This window comes from Trachinotus anak, unplaced genomic scaffold (assembly GCF_046630095.1).
Source record: "Trachinotus anak isolate AG129_WGS33_773 ecotype Australia unplaced genomic scaffold, CSIRO_AGI_Tana_v1 ptg000001l, whole genome shotgun sequence".
Lineage (NCBI taxonomy): Eukaryota > Metazoa > Chordata > Actinopteri > Carangiformes > Carangidae > Trachinotus > Trachinotus anak.
The window spans coordinates 8,033,326-8,055,353 of NW_027273852.1; the positions used below are offsets into that span (position 1 = coordinate 8,033,326).

Below are 22,028 nucleotides of genomic sequence, written 5' to 3' on the forward strand. Positions count from 1 at the left end.
TTAGGCAGAATCAGGCACTGCCAAGAAGGTAAAGGCGGACAAGTCCACTCTGAGCTTCAAATCTGCTCTTCAGAAACATATGGATGACGTGATGGAGGTTAGGGCCACCTTCATATACAGTCTATGTTATAATTACCATGCATTCCTGATGGCTTGCTAATCAGAATTACATCGCAATGTTAAATCCACCTCCTCAGACATTAACATCTCCTTGATTGATTGCATACATGGTTGCTTTGACACCAGCTGCAGTCACCCAAACCTCACAAATCACTGATGGTGTCCATCATCCCACTTAACACAATTAATTCCTTCTGCTACCATGTCAAAATAGTAACGGCACTCACTTTTGGCCTCAGTGATTTTCTGGATGGGAGGAAGTAGAGGGATGTAAAAACCAGAGACTGAAACCTGGCAGCGGCAGTAAAGCAAATTTTTAAAAAGCCATTCACTCTCCCACTCGTCATTCTCTCTTTGAGGTCACCCGGCAGACCAGCTGAAATGAAGCCAATTATTTTGAAGGTTTTCATTTCTCCCCATTTGTGTGTACACCCACAAGTTGTGCAGGCTGCAGGCTCACTGTGAGGCTTGCTCTTACGGTCAAAGGATGACAGAAAATTGAGTGTGTATAGTCGCTACGGCGAGGCACATAACAAGTTCAGTGGTACACCCACAGTTCAGCTGAAATGCCATGCTCCTATGAGTTTCAATCACTTTTTCATTCTGTCATGTCTTCTGATGACAAGTGATGGTTCCTGGCCCTGACTCCTACTCCACCTGGAAAGTGATTAAGTGTTCTGTCTGATCCATCCCACCAGCTAAGGATGGAAACTTCACACAGACCCGCATCAGGGGCAAAACTACAGTAACACAAGACTATTACTCATAGAGTAAAAGTAGAAGGAGGATTTTCAAGGCCAAATAATGCCTGATGTGTTTCATGATAATGCAGTGGTTTGATGTGTGTGTGTATGTGTGTGTGGGGTGGGGTCTATACACTTTGTACAGTTAGGTTAATGTAATAAAGTTACATTTGAGCTAAGCTTTACATGCAGGCCAATCCCTTCATCTACAATTTTTGGTTTTTTTTTTTACCAAGATGGTAATTTCCTTAACTAGAGTCTCTAGATATGGGAACATACTGTCCTTTAAATTAATGATGTTCAAGTACACTAAGCATGCAATCATGGGATAGGAGCTGTGCAGAGTGATTAAACAGGAAAACATTGCATTGCTGCAGAATCAATACTCTGCATTAAGGGCTAGTTTATCATTCAACTCAGGTTTGCTCTTTACAGTGATGACCCCTTTTTTATGACCATGCTGGGAGACAAAATAAACCATGTGCTTTCCAGAGGTTAGGTTCTTCAGCGCAGGAAAATCTGGCTGTCATTAAGTATAGAAGAGCTCAGATGAAGCAAATGGACATAGGCTGTAAATACACAGTCTACAGAGAAACTGATTCACAGCCCTGACTGTCAGTGTTGTGTGGCAGATGGCAGAGGAGTGTTCGTTACACTGGAGAGCCTCTGTTCTGTGGCTCCGATACAGCAGTAGTCCCACTGTCACAATAAATGTGATCCTTGGCAAGGCCAGCCTTGGTGTTACTAAACACTTCTGAACACTACCTATTCACTGATTTGCCCGTCTCAGCCATAGTCTTTTATGCATCAGTGCAAACACATCTTTGACCTCCTATGCATGAACACACACACTGCAAGAGCCAGCAAAGAAATCCACCTGCACTCATAATTCCAGGATAATAATCAATTTTTGCTCCTGAGAATTACCTGCAAAACACAAAGTGGGCCTTCTGTTGTCATCATTCTTCAGGACACAATCATATTTTAGGGAGACCTTCACGGCAAAAAATGAATTTCTGCTTCTATCGACTGCTTCAAACAAGTATTGAATGCTAGTATGACTACAGTGGAAAGGTTGGTAGTTATGGAGCCAAATGGGCTCTGATGAATGATGTGAAGCCTCAGTATGACAAATGTTTCAAGAGATGCATTTGTCTTTCATAGCAACATTAGCACAGTTTGCAGTTTGCATGTGGATCATTTTCATGAGGAAGGATTTGGGGGTGGGACATGGTGCTGGGAAACAGAGTCCCACATGTTCTACACAGACTGACATTCATCATGAACATGTTCCTAAAGCTCCTGCCTACTGCAGCCCCATCAACAGCAAGCATCAGCCATAAATTGTGTAGCTCAGCCTGCAGTTTTTAATTAGACACATACAGAGAAGAAGGAAGAGGGGGGTGGAGAGTGAGAGAAAAGGACAAGGAATTTCATGCATCTCCCAATCAACTGCTATTAATCTGTTGTCACTGGCTTAGAAAATGCAGCTGGTACAGAGAGAATGGCATCCCCTGGATGATATTTGCATTGTTAATGCGATGCTACAGCAGTATATTTTCCAAGAGAATAGATACAGAACTTGATATAAATTAATCCTGAACTGTTTTGTTCATGACCTAATATGCAGCCAGTTCTGAGTTTTTGTTCTTATTCCAAAGGGAGGAGGTAGAAATGCAACCCAACAATTGTAACAGATAATCACATGTACACCAAATTATTATCATCACGCATAACTTCTAGTACAACCTCCTTGTTTATACCTACATCATTTGTTCACCATCATTTGCTGAAGGCATCTTTCTAATGAGTATTAATTTCTGATAAGGAGAAGTGAGGAAATAATATTTGTCAGAGGGGCAATTCTACTCTTCTACTCTTCCACTTCTACTCTATTGTACAGCACAAAAAGACAATATCCATGAGATTCTCACTGATTAGGTACACAGTAATATATTTGAAAGGCAAATAAATAAATAAAAGGTTTCTGTATTTGATGGGAACAATGTAGACATGCAGGACCTGACTTACTAAAAAAATAACAGCAGGCAACATGTAACATCAGTTTCCTTTGCCACTCATTCTTGAGTTAATCATTGCCAATGAAAGTCATTTCAAAAATATTTACATGCCACTGATGATAAAAAAAAAAAAAAACATAGTAATATATATTTAGTAATTTGTATCATGATGTCCAGACTTCACGCTCTTATTTGTTGAAAAACTTTCTGTTGATTATATGATAGAAATGTAATGAAAACATAGTTTGCTTTGCCTTCCAGTTTCAATTATTCACAGAGAACAATGTGGTAATAAACAGGTATCACGTGCAATCACCTGACAGGAAGCACAGCTACAAAATTAATCTTGAGAGTAGGATGCTGATGAAAAGGTTATCTGTCATTTCACATTGCTAAATAAAACACAGCAGAGCAAAGGACACCGTCTACTATTTTAGATTCAGCTGTAAAAGAAGCCAAAGAGAACCTCATGACATTATAATTATTGCTTATTTGCTTGTTAGACAAACAACTGTGTGGAGGAAATTTAGTGGATTAAGCCAAAGAAGTACATTAAGGGATTAATCTGCCCAACAACACTCAGGCATCACTAGTTGTCTGTCGGTGGAAGGTGGTGTGGTGATGTGTGATGGTGTAATTCTGGCTAAATATCATGCCAGAGACAGTGAGGATAAAAAAGTCCAAGGTTCTATCAGTCTGTTAGGCTTGACATTGCAATGTCAAAAACATCCTCATGCTTTAGATGATAAAACATTATTGATGTACACAAAAACATGAGGCATTTTAATTTCTCCCTAATGTCAATGTCTAAGATGAAAGAAAAAAACAAACAAACAAAAAAAAAAAACAGCCAGGATCAAGGTAAATATTGCTATCACAGCCTTTTATACAGAGCCTCTCACTCTCCAAAGAGCACAACATAAATCACATGGCAACCGTAATGGGAAGTAGAGCTGCAGTGTGCCAAATGAAGCAATAAAACAGATCCAACCTTCCAAAGCATTAGTCACACAGTGTCCGTATGTCCACTGCTTTACCGAGGCAGATGATGCCAGTTACATTCAAACAAGCCCCTGTGTACACACTGAATGTCTTCAATGAAGGTCACTGATATAGAAAAAGCGAGATAATCAGGAAATTTCAGCTTAGAAATGGGCACCAAACCTTAACAGCTAGAAGCCAGGCTGCCAAAAGGGGGACACGATTTTCAAATAGCTGAACTCTTACATCAGCCTTCTAATAGAGAAGCATGGAGACAGGCACATCACATCTCTACATCAGTTGCTTTGATGTGGGGAAGCATGGGATTATACTCCCATAGCAAATTCTTGGAACACAAACAAACAAGAAGGGGCATCACCACTCCAGATGACGGACTAGAGCAAACATGATCAGGATAACATGGATAAAGACAATACACTGATATAAGGTGTGATTACTTCCAGCTTTTCTACACATTCTTCAGACTCTGCAGTAAAGACTGAAGATGCTACTGTTACACCTAAGCATTAGTAAAAAAAACAAAACAAAACAGAAAGTAGTCTTGACATGCAACACATCACCTATGAGGCTGATTTTCACCTTTACAATGTGCCAGTCAAACTCACATCATTAGCAGTGTGTGTGGCAGTGAAAACACTTGTAGTGTAGCCTGTCGAAGAGAAGGAAGGTGAGCTGAACAAATTCAAAACACTGTATGTTATAGGTTACACCTACAAGCTGTCACTAGCTGACACGTTTCCCAGGCAGCCATTTGGAAGCCATTCACTGTAAAAACAAAACAAATAACTCAATGCAAACAGTTGTCCACACAACACCTGCACTACATTTCTCCATTTGATAAGTTTGGATAGTTAATTAATTCCATTAGGTAACAAAAAGGGAATGATCTGAGACACTAGAAATAATTCACTTTGGAACCACTGCACCGGAAAAAGGAGACATCAGTGTGTTGATTTTAGAAATCATATTTTAGTGGTGGTTTTTAGTCGAGAGGCAAACACTGTAGCTCAAAAATTACATTCCTGATTTCACAGTTCACAACAATTTCTAAACATTACAAATAAACTGAGAGAATTCTTTAGGACTAAGGGCACTATTTGGCACAGTAAAAAAAATGAGGGAGTGTCTCTTTAAATACAAGTGTTTATTTTTAAATGATAAGCCAGTGAAATATTGAATTTAACAGATTTCCTAGATGTGAGAACTTTGCATTTATAATCAAGAGCGAAGATACTCGGGTGTAATGTCTCCATCACCAGTGCTGCCGGCAAAACAACATGCAGTAGTACAAGATTAATAATTCCTGCCTGGATAGCTGCTTTGGATAACACAGGTCTGAGAACAACCTGATTAAAAATTGCTAGCTTGTGCAAAAAGCACTGAATAAAGAAGGTCATTTTCATCTTTTCAAGAACAAAATTTCAGTATTATGAAATCAGTGTACAGCTGTGTACAGACCACACTACAGTACACTGAAATACCGTTTCACATATGTGACAAGCATGCACATATACTTTATTATAGGAGAAAATACAAATCCCACTAAACAATATTAGCTTAAGATTGGTGGGTGGTTGCAAAAACAATAAACAAGAAAATATATATAATTTTTTAAATGACATTTTTACTCGTGTGGGTAAAGCCTGTCTGTTTTACTCTTTTTTAAACAGGTCATTTAGAGAGATGAATGAGTGTGTAACTTGTATATCTCCACTTAGCTCATTTGTATTTTGCATATGGCATACAGTAGATTTTAGAATACTATATTTCTTTGTAAAATCTCAAATGGTTCATTGTTGAACCACAAGCAAAACCTGTGGCTTTGACTCAGTTACTAGAACTGTAGCAAATTAAGAAATGCTTTAAGTTTTGTTTGTCCCAAAATGCACAATAAAATGAAACCACTAAGGCTGTGCAATTTCACAAACTTTTGTCACTGCAATAAAGCGTACTGCTTCATTTCCTGTTTAAGCAACCTTGTACTTGACAGACCACAAACAGCATAGGAGAACAATCAAAGACATAAAATGTATTATGTATTCTAGTTTACAATGGTAACAGTTTTTGTAATTACATGAATAATGACATCCATGCTGAGCCCACTGAATGATTTTTTTTGCATTGTTGCATATTTTAAACTAAATACGATTATGATTTCACACACTTTTTTCCATAATGTTGCATGTCACCATCAAAATAAAACAGTTATCTGTGCGGAAGCTGCACAAGAACCACAGACTGAATAATCTGGCGCAGACAGTCCCTCTTGACATTCTGCCTCTGTTAGTCATTAAATCAAAGGTTATCAGAGACTGAAGTGTCAAAAGGCAAATATCTAACAGTTTTGCTATCCAGAATTCTTTGTTCTTGGCTCTAGGACATAACTGTGTTGCACACCATAATTTTAGGAAAGTAATAGGTGAAGGTTATAAATTAAGTAGGGCATTTCATTAGTTTAAATGTGCTAATTCTTATGGGATGAAATGCAGGACAATGGCTTTGAGATGAGGAAGAAAGAAGAGGGCTTATTTCAATGGTATTTTAAAACACCTAAAATTCATTGGAGAGTTAATACCGAGTTTATGCAATGTACATGCAGCTGTGGCTTCAATAGATGTGGGAGAGTCACTTGGGAGACTATTTTTATTTTGATGAATGTGCAGAGAAAATAACTAATTTTCTGTCTGCCTCTGAGCCATCTTCACAAAAAGAGTGTCTTCTCTGCTGCTAATGAATATTTCCATCACCTGCTTGCACTACTTCAGACACTGTGTGCTCCATCATGTAGCGCTAACAATGACTGTATGGCACTGTATGGTGTATAACACCAGTGTCTATGCTAATAGGTGGACATTTAATAGCTGAGAAATATTACCATTACTAGAGGTCACTGTGGCATTAACTGTAGACACACAGATTAGGCCTTGAATATTTCCTTTATAAAAAAAAAAAAAAAAAAAAACTAACTTGAAAAAGGAGAGGGACTATAACCAGGACATGTACTGAGTAGAATTTTGGTTCAGAAAAAAACTACCATCATTTCAATCTTTACAGAGTTTGCAGTATTGAACTGAACACAAAGCACAAAATTATGTACAATAGAACCACTATTAGGGCTAGGGATGGACATTTTATTGAATTTGACAGTTATGTAGCCAAAACGACTATAAAAAAAAGACTGATACTGATACTTTTTTGCATATAGATTTAATGTGAATGTGTACTAAAGCAGAAAAAAACCAGAAAGAACCTAGCAGATCATAGCTACTTCTGAGTCAGACATCTAGACTTTCTGCTGTTTTTCAATCTCACGTTCAAAATTTGCATGTCTCCTTCCCAAAATCTATGCAAACACAAACATTTCATGAAAAAAAATGTCATTAAATTGACCAAATTTAGTTAATCTTTATGGTTCTTCAGATGTGGCAGAAAAACAAATATGAATGTATGGTGGGGACTTTTAGTTCCTGGGGCTATTTGGTCAAAAAAAACACCCAACAGAGTCATTGGGGTTAAATAAAAGAGCAAGATGTGTCCTGCAACTTTCTAAGAGCTGATGGGGAAACAATCTTTCTGAAACATGTCATCATATTGCTATAACCTTACAGCTAACCAGAAGGCATCATTTTACTTTTATCCTTGCAACATTTGTTGCAGCATCTGTTATTGCTAATTTTGTAATTGCAGGGCAGTTGTATGAGGGTAGTGTAAAACAGAACACTTTGCAGACACACAGAGCCTTAATAATGACATTTCTTCACACAGTTTCTAGTAGTGCAACCCAACAAGCACTGTCCTCTGAAAGCTGTATGTAGCCAGCCATGAAAGATGGCGAAGGAATGGTGTGTGGCATGGCAGCCTAATGTCATCCTCTTTACAGACAGAAAAACAACCTGCAAGTATGGGCAACTCAATACAGTGGTCTCATGTCTATGGGACATAGACATTTAAACAGCAAATGACATTCAAAATTGGATTCATGTATGAGTGTCTCACTATGGAAGCACCTCCTGTGTAACCTTATCTAAAGCACAAATAACATTACGCCAGCCCCCACTGGTTAGCACTAGTAATGCCTACGTCAAGAGGGGATGGGACCCCCCTCCTATATATTAGGCTGAGAGGCTAGCGTCAGTTGTCATGCAAAACAAGCTCACCTCTACCTCGCTTCCATAGCAAGGAGGGTGGTGTGGTGAGACACTCATGCTAACCAGAGAACTGGGGTTATATCCATAACCTTATGTTCTCTTTCATGTTACATTCTGAGAAGAGCCCTTCATTAGGTGTTTTGGTGCCCTCTTGTGGCTGGAGCACACAACACACTCCATCTATGTGCGTTGTGCACGCGACATGTAAGTGCATGGGGTGCCAGTATTGTAACTGAAGATGTTGGTCCCACAGACTGTTATAGCATTCAGCATGTTATATTCTTTATAACATTTGACACTGCTATCAGTAGTCTGTCTGGTTGTGCATGCCGAGAATTTTTTTAAATGGAATGCAAGAAAGAAGTGCTTGAGTGACAACACTGAAAACATTGTCTTTGTTTTGCTCTGGTGGGCACTGGAACATAAATGCCAACCCGGGTTCTGCACAGCTGTCCCATCAAACTTACTCTGGAACAGAGCTTGGAGGGGACAGGACAGCCCATTAAGGCAGCAAACTGGGCTCCCTCTCAGAGGAGAGGTTATCAGGCTGCCTAGTTGAGGTTTGGCTTGGGGAGATTGCTTCCTGGACCACGGATTCTTGGGGACTCTAGGGGCCTGGGAGGCTGCCTGCACTTTAGGCATCCTGAAAGCCAGGGCTGGGAGAGAACAGCCGGCGCATATGACAGGCATGGAGTCATGGGAACGGAGGGTTGAACTCTCAGCAAGCAAAGTATCAGCACCTCATCATCTTTTTCGCCTCACAACTCTGCATGGAGGTGATGACTGCACCGAAGAGACCCTGAGGGACAACAGGGCTGTTAAAGAGTTCCTCCTTTTCCTTAGTCGTCAGGTTGGTGAGTTCAAGCCAGCGTGCCCTCTCCTAAAAAACCATAAGGCCCCTGTAGCTATGGCCAATGTATGGAGACCAAGGACACAGTCCTTTATAATAGAGATTTCTTCTCACAAGGTGGTATCTGGTTCAGCAGTAATGTCCTCTTCTAGCTCAGCTTGGTAAACAATCAGGATAGTGACTAACTGACAGAGCTGCTGCTTTTCAGCTCTTATTAGTGAGGCTAGACTGAAAGCGGTCTGTCTTGGAGGGTAGAGACCAAGCTGAAGAAGACATGGAGGTCTTTGGGTGAAGATGGGTCACTACGAGCGGCTTTGTAGAAGGCATCTGGAAGATGCCATGGGACTCCATCCCCTCACAATCCAACAGGAAGCCTCCCAAGATGGGGGTGTTTCCCGCTGTATGGCTTACCCTTCCATGGCACTGCTATCTCATCCAGCAGCTCAAGAAAAACAGGCAACATTTATGTCGCCATCTTTTTGGCTTTTGACATCTTCTTGCTGTCAAATTGAGCTTTTGCAGCCTCTGCTTGTACAGCAGGCCATGGGATGCTGAACCTTGTAGCAGCGCACTTGCACATGTCCTGCATGTTGAGATCCAGGGGAGATGATGAAGGCTGGTTAGCTTCCTGAGAAGCAGGGTGCTTTGAAGCCCCGCAAGCGCTTGCCAGGAAGATTGATTCCTCCTTGTCAGACAGCAGGAACTCTGAGTCAGCTGACCCTCCTCCTCATTGTCTATATCTCCTTCCAGGATGGCATGAGTAGCAGCCAAGCCCTCACATATCTTGTCTATCTCTTGCGACAGGAAGATGGAGTCAAGGAGGTGGGGGTCTGTCTCTGCCCAGCTCGCTCCAGTGCCAGCAGACAAGCCCTCGAATATATCCATTTCTGCCTGTCTACTTCAGTGCAGCAGCTTCAGATATCAGCGTGTCTTCCCCAAACAGGCTAGCCTGTAAGGTGGAAAATAGCACAATGGATACACTTGTTGGTTGAGTTAAAGCAGCCAGAGCATGTGGTAAACCCAGACACACTGGGCACACGGGGTGAGTTTCCCAGCTAGCCCTCTTATTGTGGCAGGGACAAAGCTTTGGGCTTTTCCCAACTTCTCCAGGATTGTTAGCCATAGCCATGGTTAGCTAGTGGGCTATATACGCTAAAGTCTGTGAACAGCTATAAACAGCTTATGCAGCTACTAGGCTAGAACAGGAGAAACTATTGCTGTTCTCCCCACTAGCATAGAGGTGAAAAATAGTACTACTTTTTTGGTGGTATTGTTACCCAATGTTATTGCTAGAGCTACCTTTATTAGCTAAAAGTGTTACTACTTTTTGTTTTGGGAAACACTGCTACTTCCTAAGGTGAGTGTGTGGCTACTTTGTACCAAATCTAGCCATTGAAGTATGGCTACTGTTTGTGAGCTAGCATCCAACTGTACAACAAGGAAAAAAGCAGCCAGTGACTGACTGACAGTTGAGCTTAGCACCCAATAGCACAGTTGTCAACAGGCTTCTGTGAGAAGCTCACACTATGCCAGCCTAATATATAGGAGAAGGGTCCCATTCCCTCATGACATAGGCATCACACTTATACCCTTTTTCCACCAAAATTAGCAGGTATATGCAGATTTTTTTACCGTGTGTAAACCCAATAAATGCCAATTAGTTGAGTTTTCTGTTCGTACTGATGACACACAACTGCAAGGAGAGATGTCATCACATGTACTCAGAGCAGAAGCAGTGGTGGAAGAGTGAGCTGCTAGCCACCCTGCAAACTTCCTGTTAAAGTGTCAGAGCCTCCATATGAGATGTTTTGATCAGTGATTGTGTGTTTTAAAAACTTTCAGAGCCACAACTTACTCTTTTATCTAACTAAGTCAGTGTGGCCTCAGAGTTTCTGGTGTTACAGCACTGTGCTGGACAGGTGACAGGCCTGTGTCTGTGTGCTTCAAAAGACATTACAGCAGGAAAAGAGGCAAAAAATTAGCAGGTTCACCCGTGTTTTGTGTTTACATCAATGCCGATTGGAGCTGATTGGAGCCAGAGCCGATAAATACCTGCATCCACTGCAGAGTCTTTTGACCCAGGTGTGAATGCATATTTAACCCTTTTCCATTGCCAACAAAAGCCCAATGTTAGAGCAGGTTTTTTGACCAGTGGAAAAGGAGCTATAGAGGTCACATAGGAGGTGCTCCCATAATGGAATGCTATGAAAAAGAACAACATTTTTCCCATTTGGATAAGTATTTATAAGAAGAGAACATGACAGACCTTATTGGCTAATGCCCAAAGGAAGCTGACTGGCAAAGTTTTACATGCTACAGTATTTTTTCTCCATTGTGAAAGAAATACCACTGACCTTTCTGATAAATCCCTGTGAGTAATCCTGAAAATATAAATGTATGTTTGGATTTTAAGTTAATTAAAGAGTAATTCTAATTTGACTATCAATTTTTGATTGATTTTGGTAAAAATTCTCTGTAGAATAAACATAAACCAAAAAAATGAACATACAACAATGCATGAATATCAATATAATATTTAAGATTATTAATCAGAATGTGAGGTAGAAAGACACTTTTTCCGCAGGATGTCACTCAAATCCAAAGATCTCCTTCTGAATATTCAGGCTAAATGAATACAATATTCACTTTACTGCAGGAGGACAGTCAGTGCATAACAATGAGATTTGCTAATGAAATCAACTATCAAGACAAAATACATACATATTAGACTGGTCATTTGCTTTTGCACTCTTTGTTCCTTTTCCCCATTTTTGCCCAAGTTCATCCAATATTTTATTCTTCAACTTGTCTACAGTCAAGAATAGTGATTGAATATCACAGTTTTATTCTGTGTGTCTATTTTATCTGCACGAGAGGAGCCATTACCTAATTAATATTATTTGCATAAACATCTTCACCTTTGCAAATTATTCATTTTGAGTCAAACAATGTCAGTGAAAAGCACTTGCCAAATTGATGCCATGTATGTCTATACTCCTGTGGATCCTCATCCATTAACAATGTTGTTAAAAGACCCGATGGATAACAGTCATATCAATTACAACAATTCTGTAACATGAAATAAACAGAGCTTACTGCATGTATTGGTTTCATATGCATCAATCCTACACTGTTTTTTTTCTGCAGTGTTTATGAGGTGTAAAAACGTGCTTGTACAATTTGCTTCCTCATTATACACCAACAACAAACACCAGTTTCATGATTGCACATGCAGTCTCTCTAAAAAAACTGACATTTAAATCCTTTTTCACTAGCTTAGTAAACAATGGAAGTGAGATAATTGATCATGTGCTGGGGGATCTCTGTGAGCAGCAGAAGGTCACCGCCTGCCAGCAGAGCTGATAGGGAAAATGGCATTGATGCTCCGGAGCTGCCATTTTCTTCCCTGACAAAGACTCCATCTGCCACCAAGCCATTTGCAGCCTGCAAGTCAGAATATCAATGATTTCCAACCATTCTACAACCCAGCGTTCACCTTGGTGTCACCTCTACACCCGTCTGATCGCTGACACCACAGATCCTCTCTGCGCAGTCTCCACAGGCTGGCAACAAAACCAGCTAAGAGGCATTTATACTACTCAAGAAAGGTAATCCTTTTATTCGCATTGATAATATCAAAGTGTTTAGAGATCTATCATCAAACAGATGCAAGGTTTCACAATTTCTGGTTCATTCAAAAAAGAACAGATCCATTAGATCAGTAGCAAAAATTAAGCCCATCAAAAATAACAGTAAGATTTTTACTTTGAATAATTTCTTCTGAAACACACTGTAAGATCTTTATTTTGTGATGCACAATTATGTTGCTTTCTGATATTCAGGAAGACACTAGAAATCCCTGTTGTCCAATAAAGACTTTATGCCAACAATAAAGAAGGAACAGCAGGCAGCTGGCCATGGCTGCCCAAGAAAATTCAATTTTTCTCAATGCCATCTGCACACCTCAGAGACGCCCTTGCAGGTCTATATTCTTCCAACAGGCTCCCCCGTAGACCAAGCCAGTGCAGTCCCAAAACCCAGGCCTGCCTGACTCGTCACCTCAGAGGAGAAGCATACATAATGAATTCCACTTTATTGACAACAAGCTAGCCTCTGTGACTGCAGCTGCCCAGAGCTCATACCACTGTCTGCAATACCATCTCTCTCCCGGTGACTTTAACCTTGTAGAGCAGGCACTACAGTTCAGTTGCTCTACATCAATCCATACACCTGACTTCACTGTGTTCCTACCCTTTTTTGAAGTTATAAAAGGTTGTGTAAATGGTTGTCACTACCACCAGAAGTTTGACTGGACCACCGGCATCTCAGACAGACAGCAAATGCTTTTCGGCCACACCTTCGGCCATAACCCTTCGGTTCTCACTTCTCAGCAAGGTGTTATCAAACCCAGTGAAAGCAGTCAGCCACCTAGCAATAGCAACATTTGCCGAACAAATCCATAATAACTGGTAACAGCAAATTACAACATTACAACAGACACAGCAACTGTGTTATCTGCTCAGGACCCCATTACACCACTGTATCTTTAAGTAGAAAATTGTTGTTTGCTGCTATATTATTGTTTAAAATCTTCCAGAACCCTTGAGATTGTATGTTTGTATTTGTTGTTTTATAGGTATACAACCAACAATAAAGTGCCACCTCAGTCAGAAACTGAGGACTGGTCATTTGACCTGACTAACAGTCTTATTTGTAGGCTTTGCATTTAATGTAAAGATCATTAATCTCATAAGGCAGCATGATGTAACCAGCGGTTCTGGATTACTGTACAGAAACACATCATGCACATCGCTGCTATTCTTAGAAGCTAAATATGGCTCTGTATTCATTAAACATCTGAGAACACTCCATGTCAATGCAGTATACATATAACTAATACATCTCATAGTTGCATCATTCACATGAGTCTTTGATTTACCACTGACCGATTTCTTTCATCACTTCACTTTTCTTTCCTGCATGTATTTAGTCCCCCTCTGGGCAGAAAAAAAAGTGGAAAGAAGAGTGGGCTTTGATATTAACTACCACGGCATATTACAATACCACAGCAATCTGTTCACTCTCCTGGCAAAGTCACAAAACCCTTGTCATTTGCACAGCTCAACCATTCTCTTTTATACACATACAGAATATACAGTACAAAATAATGACCCATATTAAACATACCAGTCACCAGTTAATAAAGCTTTCCTGTAAAATAAGGTAAGTAATGTGAAAGTATGTACACCTTATACCAACTTAACCCACCACTCTGTAATATAGTCAGAATCACAAAACTGAGATTATGAAAATCATTAACATATTTAAATTCACTCAGATTATTCACTTGAAATGTCAGATAATACACTAATGTGTTTATTGGATAATTATTTAACATTTTAATTGTGTAAGAGATTCTCCCTCACTTTCTCTCCCCTAAACATTCTTCAGAAAACAAGCATGTCGGCTTTGTCTGGGGCCAGACATGCCCTTTGTATACTTTTTAAAATCTCTGTTGTGTTGAAGGGGTACAGCAGTTAATGGCAGCACTGCTGGGCTTTACTATAAAGTAGCTGCAAGCAAGTGTTGAGTTAAAATTTCTTTTTGCTTTATTAAAATTAGTATAGGTCACTCTGTATATGCGTTTTCTACCTTTTTTGAGGATCAATTTCAAACATTGCTGGGGAAGGATTGCCTATAGTCCCCCACCCTTCTTGAAACCATTCATTCATTATTTATCATTCATTAATACAATAATGGTTTAATTACTCAGGGCCATATCAGGACAGTGAAATCAATGTACAGTAACCATTTGGTAACCAAAAGTAATGACTGGCCATAACTTGCCTGCCTGGCAACTATTTCTGAAACTTACTGTGGACTCTTTAGAAGAACAGAAGGTTACTGATAACTGCTATAATAAATCCTATGACATCCCCACATGAACGGGAACATGAACGGGAAAGTGCTCAGCTTTAGAGTTGGTGGGATTTGCGCTCATTTTGCAATTGCTGTTTCAACTCAGCTTGTCTACACTGCTGCAAATGACCTGTCTCTTTCCAGGGTCAGTCACATAAACAGTAGGAGACTTTTCCTCTACTGTAGGTCAAGAGGTGGCCGTGTACATGCCATGAATTTCAAGGCACAATTTCAACATTCTTTGCTTCATAAAAGTCAAGTGAGCGGTTCCACACTTTCGCTTTTAGGATACTACTCAATGTTGAAAGAGTTGAGAAGTACAAAATTAGTCAGAGTAGGGACGATATAAGAGAGAAAACACAGGGAACTGAATTTGATATACCCGCCATCTCTGTCTTGGGGCAACAATTTAATTTTTAATAGCAGCCATGAAGCATCTGTATAAAAGTTACTATATGGGGAGTACCCAAAATTTAATTTTAAAACAAAGCCAAACAATAGCTCCAAACCCACCAATTACCCCTGTTTAACTCACAGTAATTTATCTTAAAATACCCTATAGTCAAAAAAGTTTTCTTCTCTCCCCCAAGGGATTTAAATGTGTTCTGTAGCCTTGACACTCTAATTCTAAGAAAGACAGGAATTAATTAGATACACACAAAATGAGAGCAAAGTGTAATGCAGCACAAACTAATTTCATAAAAGAGGACTTTGTTAAATCTCAACCTAATTGGAAAATTCTAATCCTATACCTAAATAATACTTTAAAATGAGGTGTTCCACTTAGTCCGTCATTTCCATTCATGGGTTACTTTTTCCAATTTCACAAAGCAAACTGGTTTTTCCTTCCTATAAAAATCAAAAGAAGCACTTTATAGAGATGGACAATGGGTGGTTGATGTAAACAGATACTTACTGTGTGAGACTATCCTCAGTTCTGTGACATCACCACTCTGCACCTGAAACACGAGACAACAACGGCAGATTTATTGCTTGATTTTATCGATTTACTCACTCAGCATTATTCCTATCTGAAAGCTCCATGAAAATGAAATAAAAATGGTAATATAGACCCGAGGGAAGATGAATTATCCATTCTAAATATCAGCCAAAAATAAAAAAAAGAAGAACCAAACTACTCCTCACACAGAAAACACACTGAAATTAAATTGGATTATGGTCAGTTATGTAGCTATTTAGCCAGCACTCAGTGACATTAAGACACAAATTTTCAATTTAAGTAGACTAAAACTTTTATTCTGTAAAATACTCACATATTAAGCATTAAAGTCTACACTTTCTACTGATATTCTATTGGTTAATAAGGCATTTTTTATTAAAGTTCATACTCTGACAAAGCAGCCGATAATAAACATACTGTATGCATACATATGTATACTTTTTATGTCTTCATCTGGTTCATTTTGTTGGGGATGTAAAGGAAATTGAGCCTGGACCAGCTGCGATCATTGAGCCCGCCCTGAATCATTTAAATCTTTTTAAGTATTCATACATCACTCAATCGTCAATTAGTCACAAATTATAAATGTTCCATATCTTTGTTGTAACTATTTTACTTTTAAATTTACTTTTAATGGGGCGGCCCAACAGCAGAGTGGTTAGGGTGCGTACCACATGAGCTGATGCTCTTAGCTCTTACCAGTTCGACTCCCGACCGGCCCGATTCTTTTCTGTGTGTCATTCCCCCCCTCTCTCTCTGCCCATTTCCTGTCACTCTCTACTGTCCTGTCAAATAAAGCCCCCCCCCAAAAATCTTTAAATTTACCTTTAATTTTATTTTAATTTTATTCTATTTATCTTCAAGTGTCTTGTTCGCAATCTTGTTTATGCTCTTTTCCTTCTTCCTATGTTACTGTTTTGCACCAATGACCAGAACAAATTCCTTGTATGTGAGAACCTACTTGGCAATAAAACTGATTCTGATTCTGATCCCGAAGTCTAAGGTCTCTCTACCAAAGTCATGGCCCTGTATAGTAACTCTGACCTAAATCACAACCATTTTTAGGTCTGTCAATAACAGTCACTAAGGTTTTTAACGTCCATATTATCACTTGAGTATGACATACAGATAAGCTGTAAGCTATCTTACTGTATCTCACTGTAGGATACTCCTCATGTTAGGTTAGACTAATGCACTGATGTTTGATTTTGAACAGCTCAAATCTATGCTGCTTTCCTCATAGTCTATTTTGACTAAACAGCCACTCAAAAATCATAGTAAATGATCTGGATCAGCCCCAAAATTTAATGGGCTCTCCCCATGCCCCATCCCTCCACCAAATTTGGTACAAATCAATTTAGAACTTTTTTTTCCATAATCCTACTGACAAACAAACAAAAAAGCAGACATGGGTGAAAACATAACCTCCTTGGTGGAAGTAAAAATGGCTGGAAGCCAGCTAATTTTATCAAAGGAGTGAGCTTCTGTCTGAGCAGGATAAAATCAAGAGGTTTTATTCACATAGTAATTAAAGAAAATTACAGGCACTCCACAATGCCCTGTTGATGTGGAACATTTAAGATTGTGCTCAGGTTAACAAATTACAGTACAAGTCTTAAGTCAGAAATAAGAGCAGAAGCCTTCCCATGAGTTTTTCCCCCCTGAAACGTATATGTTTAATGAAATTAAAACTCAAAAACAAGAAAATAAAATTTTGCAAAAGTCCTATACTCATGGCAAACAGGCATTCACTGGCTTTCACTGTTAGACATTACTATTAAAAAAAGCCAAACATATCCTGTCTTGAAGCTGTTGGTTTATTATAATTACCCTTTATATTCATGTTGATAAAATAATTAGAACATATTAGAGTACTCAACATTTTTCTTACACCAACTATATAACCTGTATGTTGTTCTGAAGAAACTCAAAATACCATTTGATGACTCAACACAACATTAAACTGCTTGTCAAGAAAGCCCGATATGTACATCCATTGATTTTAAAAGACATTCAATTTGGACATTACAGGTTAACATTACTGATTGCCACATATCTACAAGACTAATTTGGATTATCACAAAATGTTTACAAAGACAAGTGCAATGGCCTCACATCACATTTTAATGACCCACCCCAATAAAGCTGATCCTTTTAAAAATGTCTACACAAAAAGGAGTTTAAAAGCAAAATGGCAGTGGATTGAAGATGTGCCACTTTCATCTGTCTTAATTATTGTCTGATATAGGGATGCTATTATCCCCCATCTATACTTTCTAAATCAGCTATGAATGTGAACAGTACTGGATCTCTCATAACTTACATCAGTAGCAGTAACACTGGCTTTGTGTCCTACACACCGGTCTTGGTACTTTTCCATTTGTGTCATTTTGTAGTGTGAATACTAGTGTAAGAGAGATTATTGTCTTCTACACTTGAATGTTTCATTCAATATCAGGAGTAAAAAGGTCATCCTCCAGTCTGAAATAATGGACTGTTTACAACAAGTCTTTGAACTTCTACAAGGATGAGCCCTCTCAGATTACTCAGCTAGCCATCTATCTGCCTCCATGTCGTCATTTAAAGAACAGATAATGACACTGGGCTCCCTGCACAGAATGCTGTTTACTAAGTCATGAGTAATAACGGGTAACCCCTGTACCAATAGCAGGTTCCTTCGTCATAGTCTCTTTGGCAGTCCTTTTTCTACATGATTTGAGTTTTTCAGCTTGGACATTTTGTTTGCTATGAATAGGCGTGCAGCATCTCAGTGTCTTTTCTTCATTTCTTACCATCACACTCTCAGCTCTAACAAACCACCACTATCTCTAACCAATTCTGATAAAAATGAACCAAAAAATGGTTCCATGTGTTTTCCCACACATACCTTAGTTCCCTTCTGCACATGTACATGTGGGATTAACCGAGTGAAAACATGGACAGTAAACATTTGTTGATATAGGTCTCATATAAACATTCTATGCTGAGGAAAGTCATAAAATGGGCAAAATTATGTTCCCTCATTACATATTTTACTAATACAAAATTGTCTCATATGCACATGGTTTGTAAAGATATTGAGATTCTATCACACAAAATATTACTGTGGTATCAGGTCTATGAATGAACAATGCTGGCAACATCAACCACAACAAAATTTGCATAATTAAAACCAATATGAACCAAAACCAAAGAGCAAGCTCTCGCTTCACATTCAGCAAAACTACGACTTCCGTTGAAAAGAATGAGCAACAACCAAACCATAGGCGTGCCTACATATTGGTGTGAAATACCTGATGTAAATTATAGAGATAAAACACTTCAGGTTATCTAAATATAATGTAGCACGGTCTATTTGTGGTTGTAGAGTCCGTAATGATGAGGTACGTACTTTCAAAATAAGAAGGAAAAAAAAATTTTCATACTAAGAGTTGCAGTAGTGGGAAGTGTTTGTGGCAAGCAGTGACCAGATTTCAAATGCATGAGGATCAATAAAAAAGGGGAGCTGCTGAGGCACAGTCTTTGTGAGAGAGTGGAATGGTTTACGACAGCAACAGGACAAAAGGACTGTATTACTGTATGCAGCTACCTGGCCTGGAATTATGAATATGGAGCTAATTCATCCATGGCCTGCAGCTGGCCCGCAATTTCTGCAGCAAAGGACACAAATACATACTAAACAGCTAAACAAACAGACCAGGCCACTAGCATTTTAAACATCAGTCCCATTAACACAGCAGGGAGACTTCAATCTCAAAAGCATCATTGGTTCAAATACAGCACCAGGATAAGCATCTCCGGGCGGAGAGAAAATAGACCAGGAAGATGAGTGAAAAAGAGTAATCACCCTGACATATTCCTAATAATCCACCTCCCTTGTGCCGCTCCCCCCAAGCTCACCCAATCATAAAGTGTCAACACTGACCTACAAAAAGGGAATCCTGTCAAGCCTTACATGTTTAAAAACATCAATCACAGCAGACAAAGAGGGTGCACTGAATTATACAGCATTAACCTTCAGGGCTTGCATATAAAGACCATAGATTTATTTATGCTTGTGTGTTAAGAGCGTCTGCACTGTTCCTTACAGCAAGCTGCCTGCCAAATTGATAAACCTGCTCAGCCCTCAGCAGGAGTCCAGCATCTTTGATTAATGAGTGCAAACTTGTGGAAAGGGTAAGAATAGAGAGACAGGGTGAAAATGGGTGAAAACACAATTATTAGCAGACCTGTTTTTTTCCCTTTGGCCCTCTCAAAAGGCCAAAGGAAAGAAGGGCACTTTTAAAAGAACCAAAGGAACATAAAAAGAGACCCTCTCATATTCTGTAAGAATACCAAGAGGTGCATCAAAAGTCAGACACACAGGGCATGTTTAATGTGATCCACATTTGAGCACTGTGACCAATTCAGCAAAAGAAAAAAAATAGATCTGACACACCTAACACAGCCTCATAGCCTAGTAGTTCTGTAATGTTATACAATTAAAAATGTATAATCAAATGATATATTTCTGAAAAATGACTGAAAATATTTGACTGATAGGCCTGCTAACATTTAAAAGTGCTGTTTTATGTCTTTTAGCAACCATGGGCTACATTTGCATTAGGAGCCTGGAAGAGCAAAACCCTGCAAATTTTTTAACATTCAAATGACAAGATGCTGACTCCTTTGATTTTGATGTTAAAAGCTCATATTCAGAGCCCAGTACAAAGCACATAAACATTGTTCTCTCTGCAGAGGTTTTCAAGGACATGAGCTCTGAATAAATGAGGCAAATTTAGTGACCTTCTACCTGTGTTTTGATTCATTGGCAGTTACTAGATGCATGCATAACACATCAAGGTTGTGATCTGATTTATCTCACTGCCTTGGCTACTGAAGCCATTTAAATGATGAACTTCAACAGGAATAATGTTTACTGCCATTTCACTGAGATTGTGTGTGCAAAGGCCACACGCTAGTTCATTACTATCAATTATAACTGTAAAGACAAATCAGCTCCACTCTGCAGCAAACAAAAGATGCCTGCCAAAGCAAACTAAATGATGAGAAGTTAAATGAACACTATCAAAATAAGCTCTATAGTCCAATTTGGACCCTGAGACCAGTTTTTCACAGATCACAGTGCATCACAAACTCCCGCAAAAGAAATAAGCAATGTTGATGCTGCCATGACAAAGTTTGAAAGGGACTAATACAGGTTCATTGCCAGAGAAAAGATCTTGTCTAACATTATCTTAAAAATCAAGACCTTTTCTTCACAAAAGACTTTCTGACATGTCAGGGTTAAGAAAATCACATGTAAATAACAAAATTGGCATTAACTGAATTCCATGTAGCTGCTTCAGTTTCCCGGTCCTGGTATTGTGCATGCTGGTTAACTGACTGTGTCAAGGCTTACAGGAATACTTGACAGAGCCTCCCTTAATGTTACTGAATAACACTAGTCAAGATTTCTGCAAAGAAAAGGCCTAGTGATGTTTATGTTATCTCAAGCATGGTCTTAATTAATTTCAGGGGCAATAGGTGGGACCACTTTAAAATATCCCTTGATATTGTTCTTAAAATGTACAAAAAGTTTTCTGTTTTTTTTTTAGTTTGTTCTTCTGTGTCTGTCCAGAGCTGACAGAGAGGTGTAATGAATGTTTCTTCAAATTTAGAGTAAGCTAAGTAGGATTAACATAAAAAAAACATATAGTACTAAGGGAAGAAATCAGGGCAATGTTTAAATGCCCCAATTTCTGCATAGGAGGTTAGGCCTAGTTTCGGCCTGTGGCACTGAATATATGCCAGCTACTACAAGGCTTAAAAACTGAATTTCTGGGGCTAAACCAAATGTGTGGCATATCATCACAGACAGACAAAAGTGGTCGGGTTGCAGCTTTTTAACACACCCAATCAGTTTTGAGTAAGTAAGTAAAAAAAAATTTAAAAAAAATGTAACTCCCAAAAACATTTTACATTTTTGTGTGACTAAAATATAGCTTTCCATTTCAGTTCAACAGGAATTACCGTCGCACCTATCAGATCTTTTCTCCTTGAAAGTTTCACAACTTAAGTTCAGATAACCACCGTTCAAATAGACAGCGCTAATTTAAATAGCCCAAGATGGCGAATGCCTTGTTGTTAATATGAAAGCAGAAAAATGGAGGGTATTGTCATAATCTCAAAGGGTAAATTTCAGCCCAGACCGCAGCTGCAGCATTAGCTGCGCTTTCCTTTAAGAGGAAGCCACAAAAAGAGGAGACAGCGGGGGGAGACGAG

The 22,028-nt window shown here is 39.1% G+C and overlaps 1 protein-coding gene across 5 annotated transcripts in view; it reads right to left on the reverse strand.

Moving 5' to 3' along the window:
* Nucleotides 1-22,028, reverse strand: part of LOC139614965 (bromodomain adjacent to zinc finger domain protein 2B-like) — a 50,197-nt gene that overhangs the window by 26,972 nt on the left and 1,197 nt on the right. For all 5 annotated transcript variants that reach the window (XM_071472788.1, XM_071472872.1, XM_071472709.1 and 2 more), the window contains exon 2: nt 15,720-15,762. In XM_071472788.1, the coding sequence (XP_071328889.1) occupies nt 15,720-15,762 (43 nt within the window). The remainder of the gene's footprint in view (nt 1-15,719; nt 15,763-22,028) is intronic.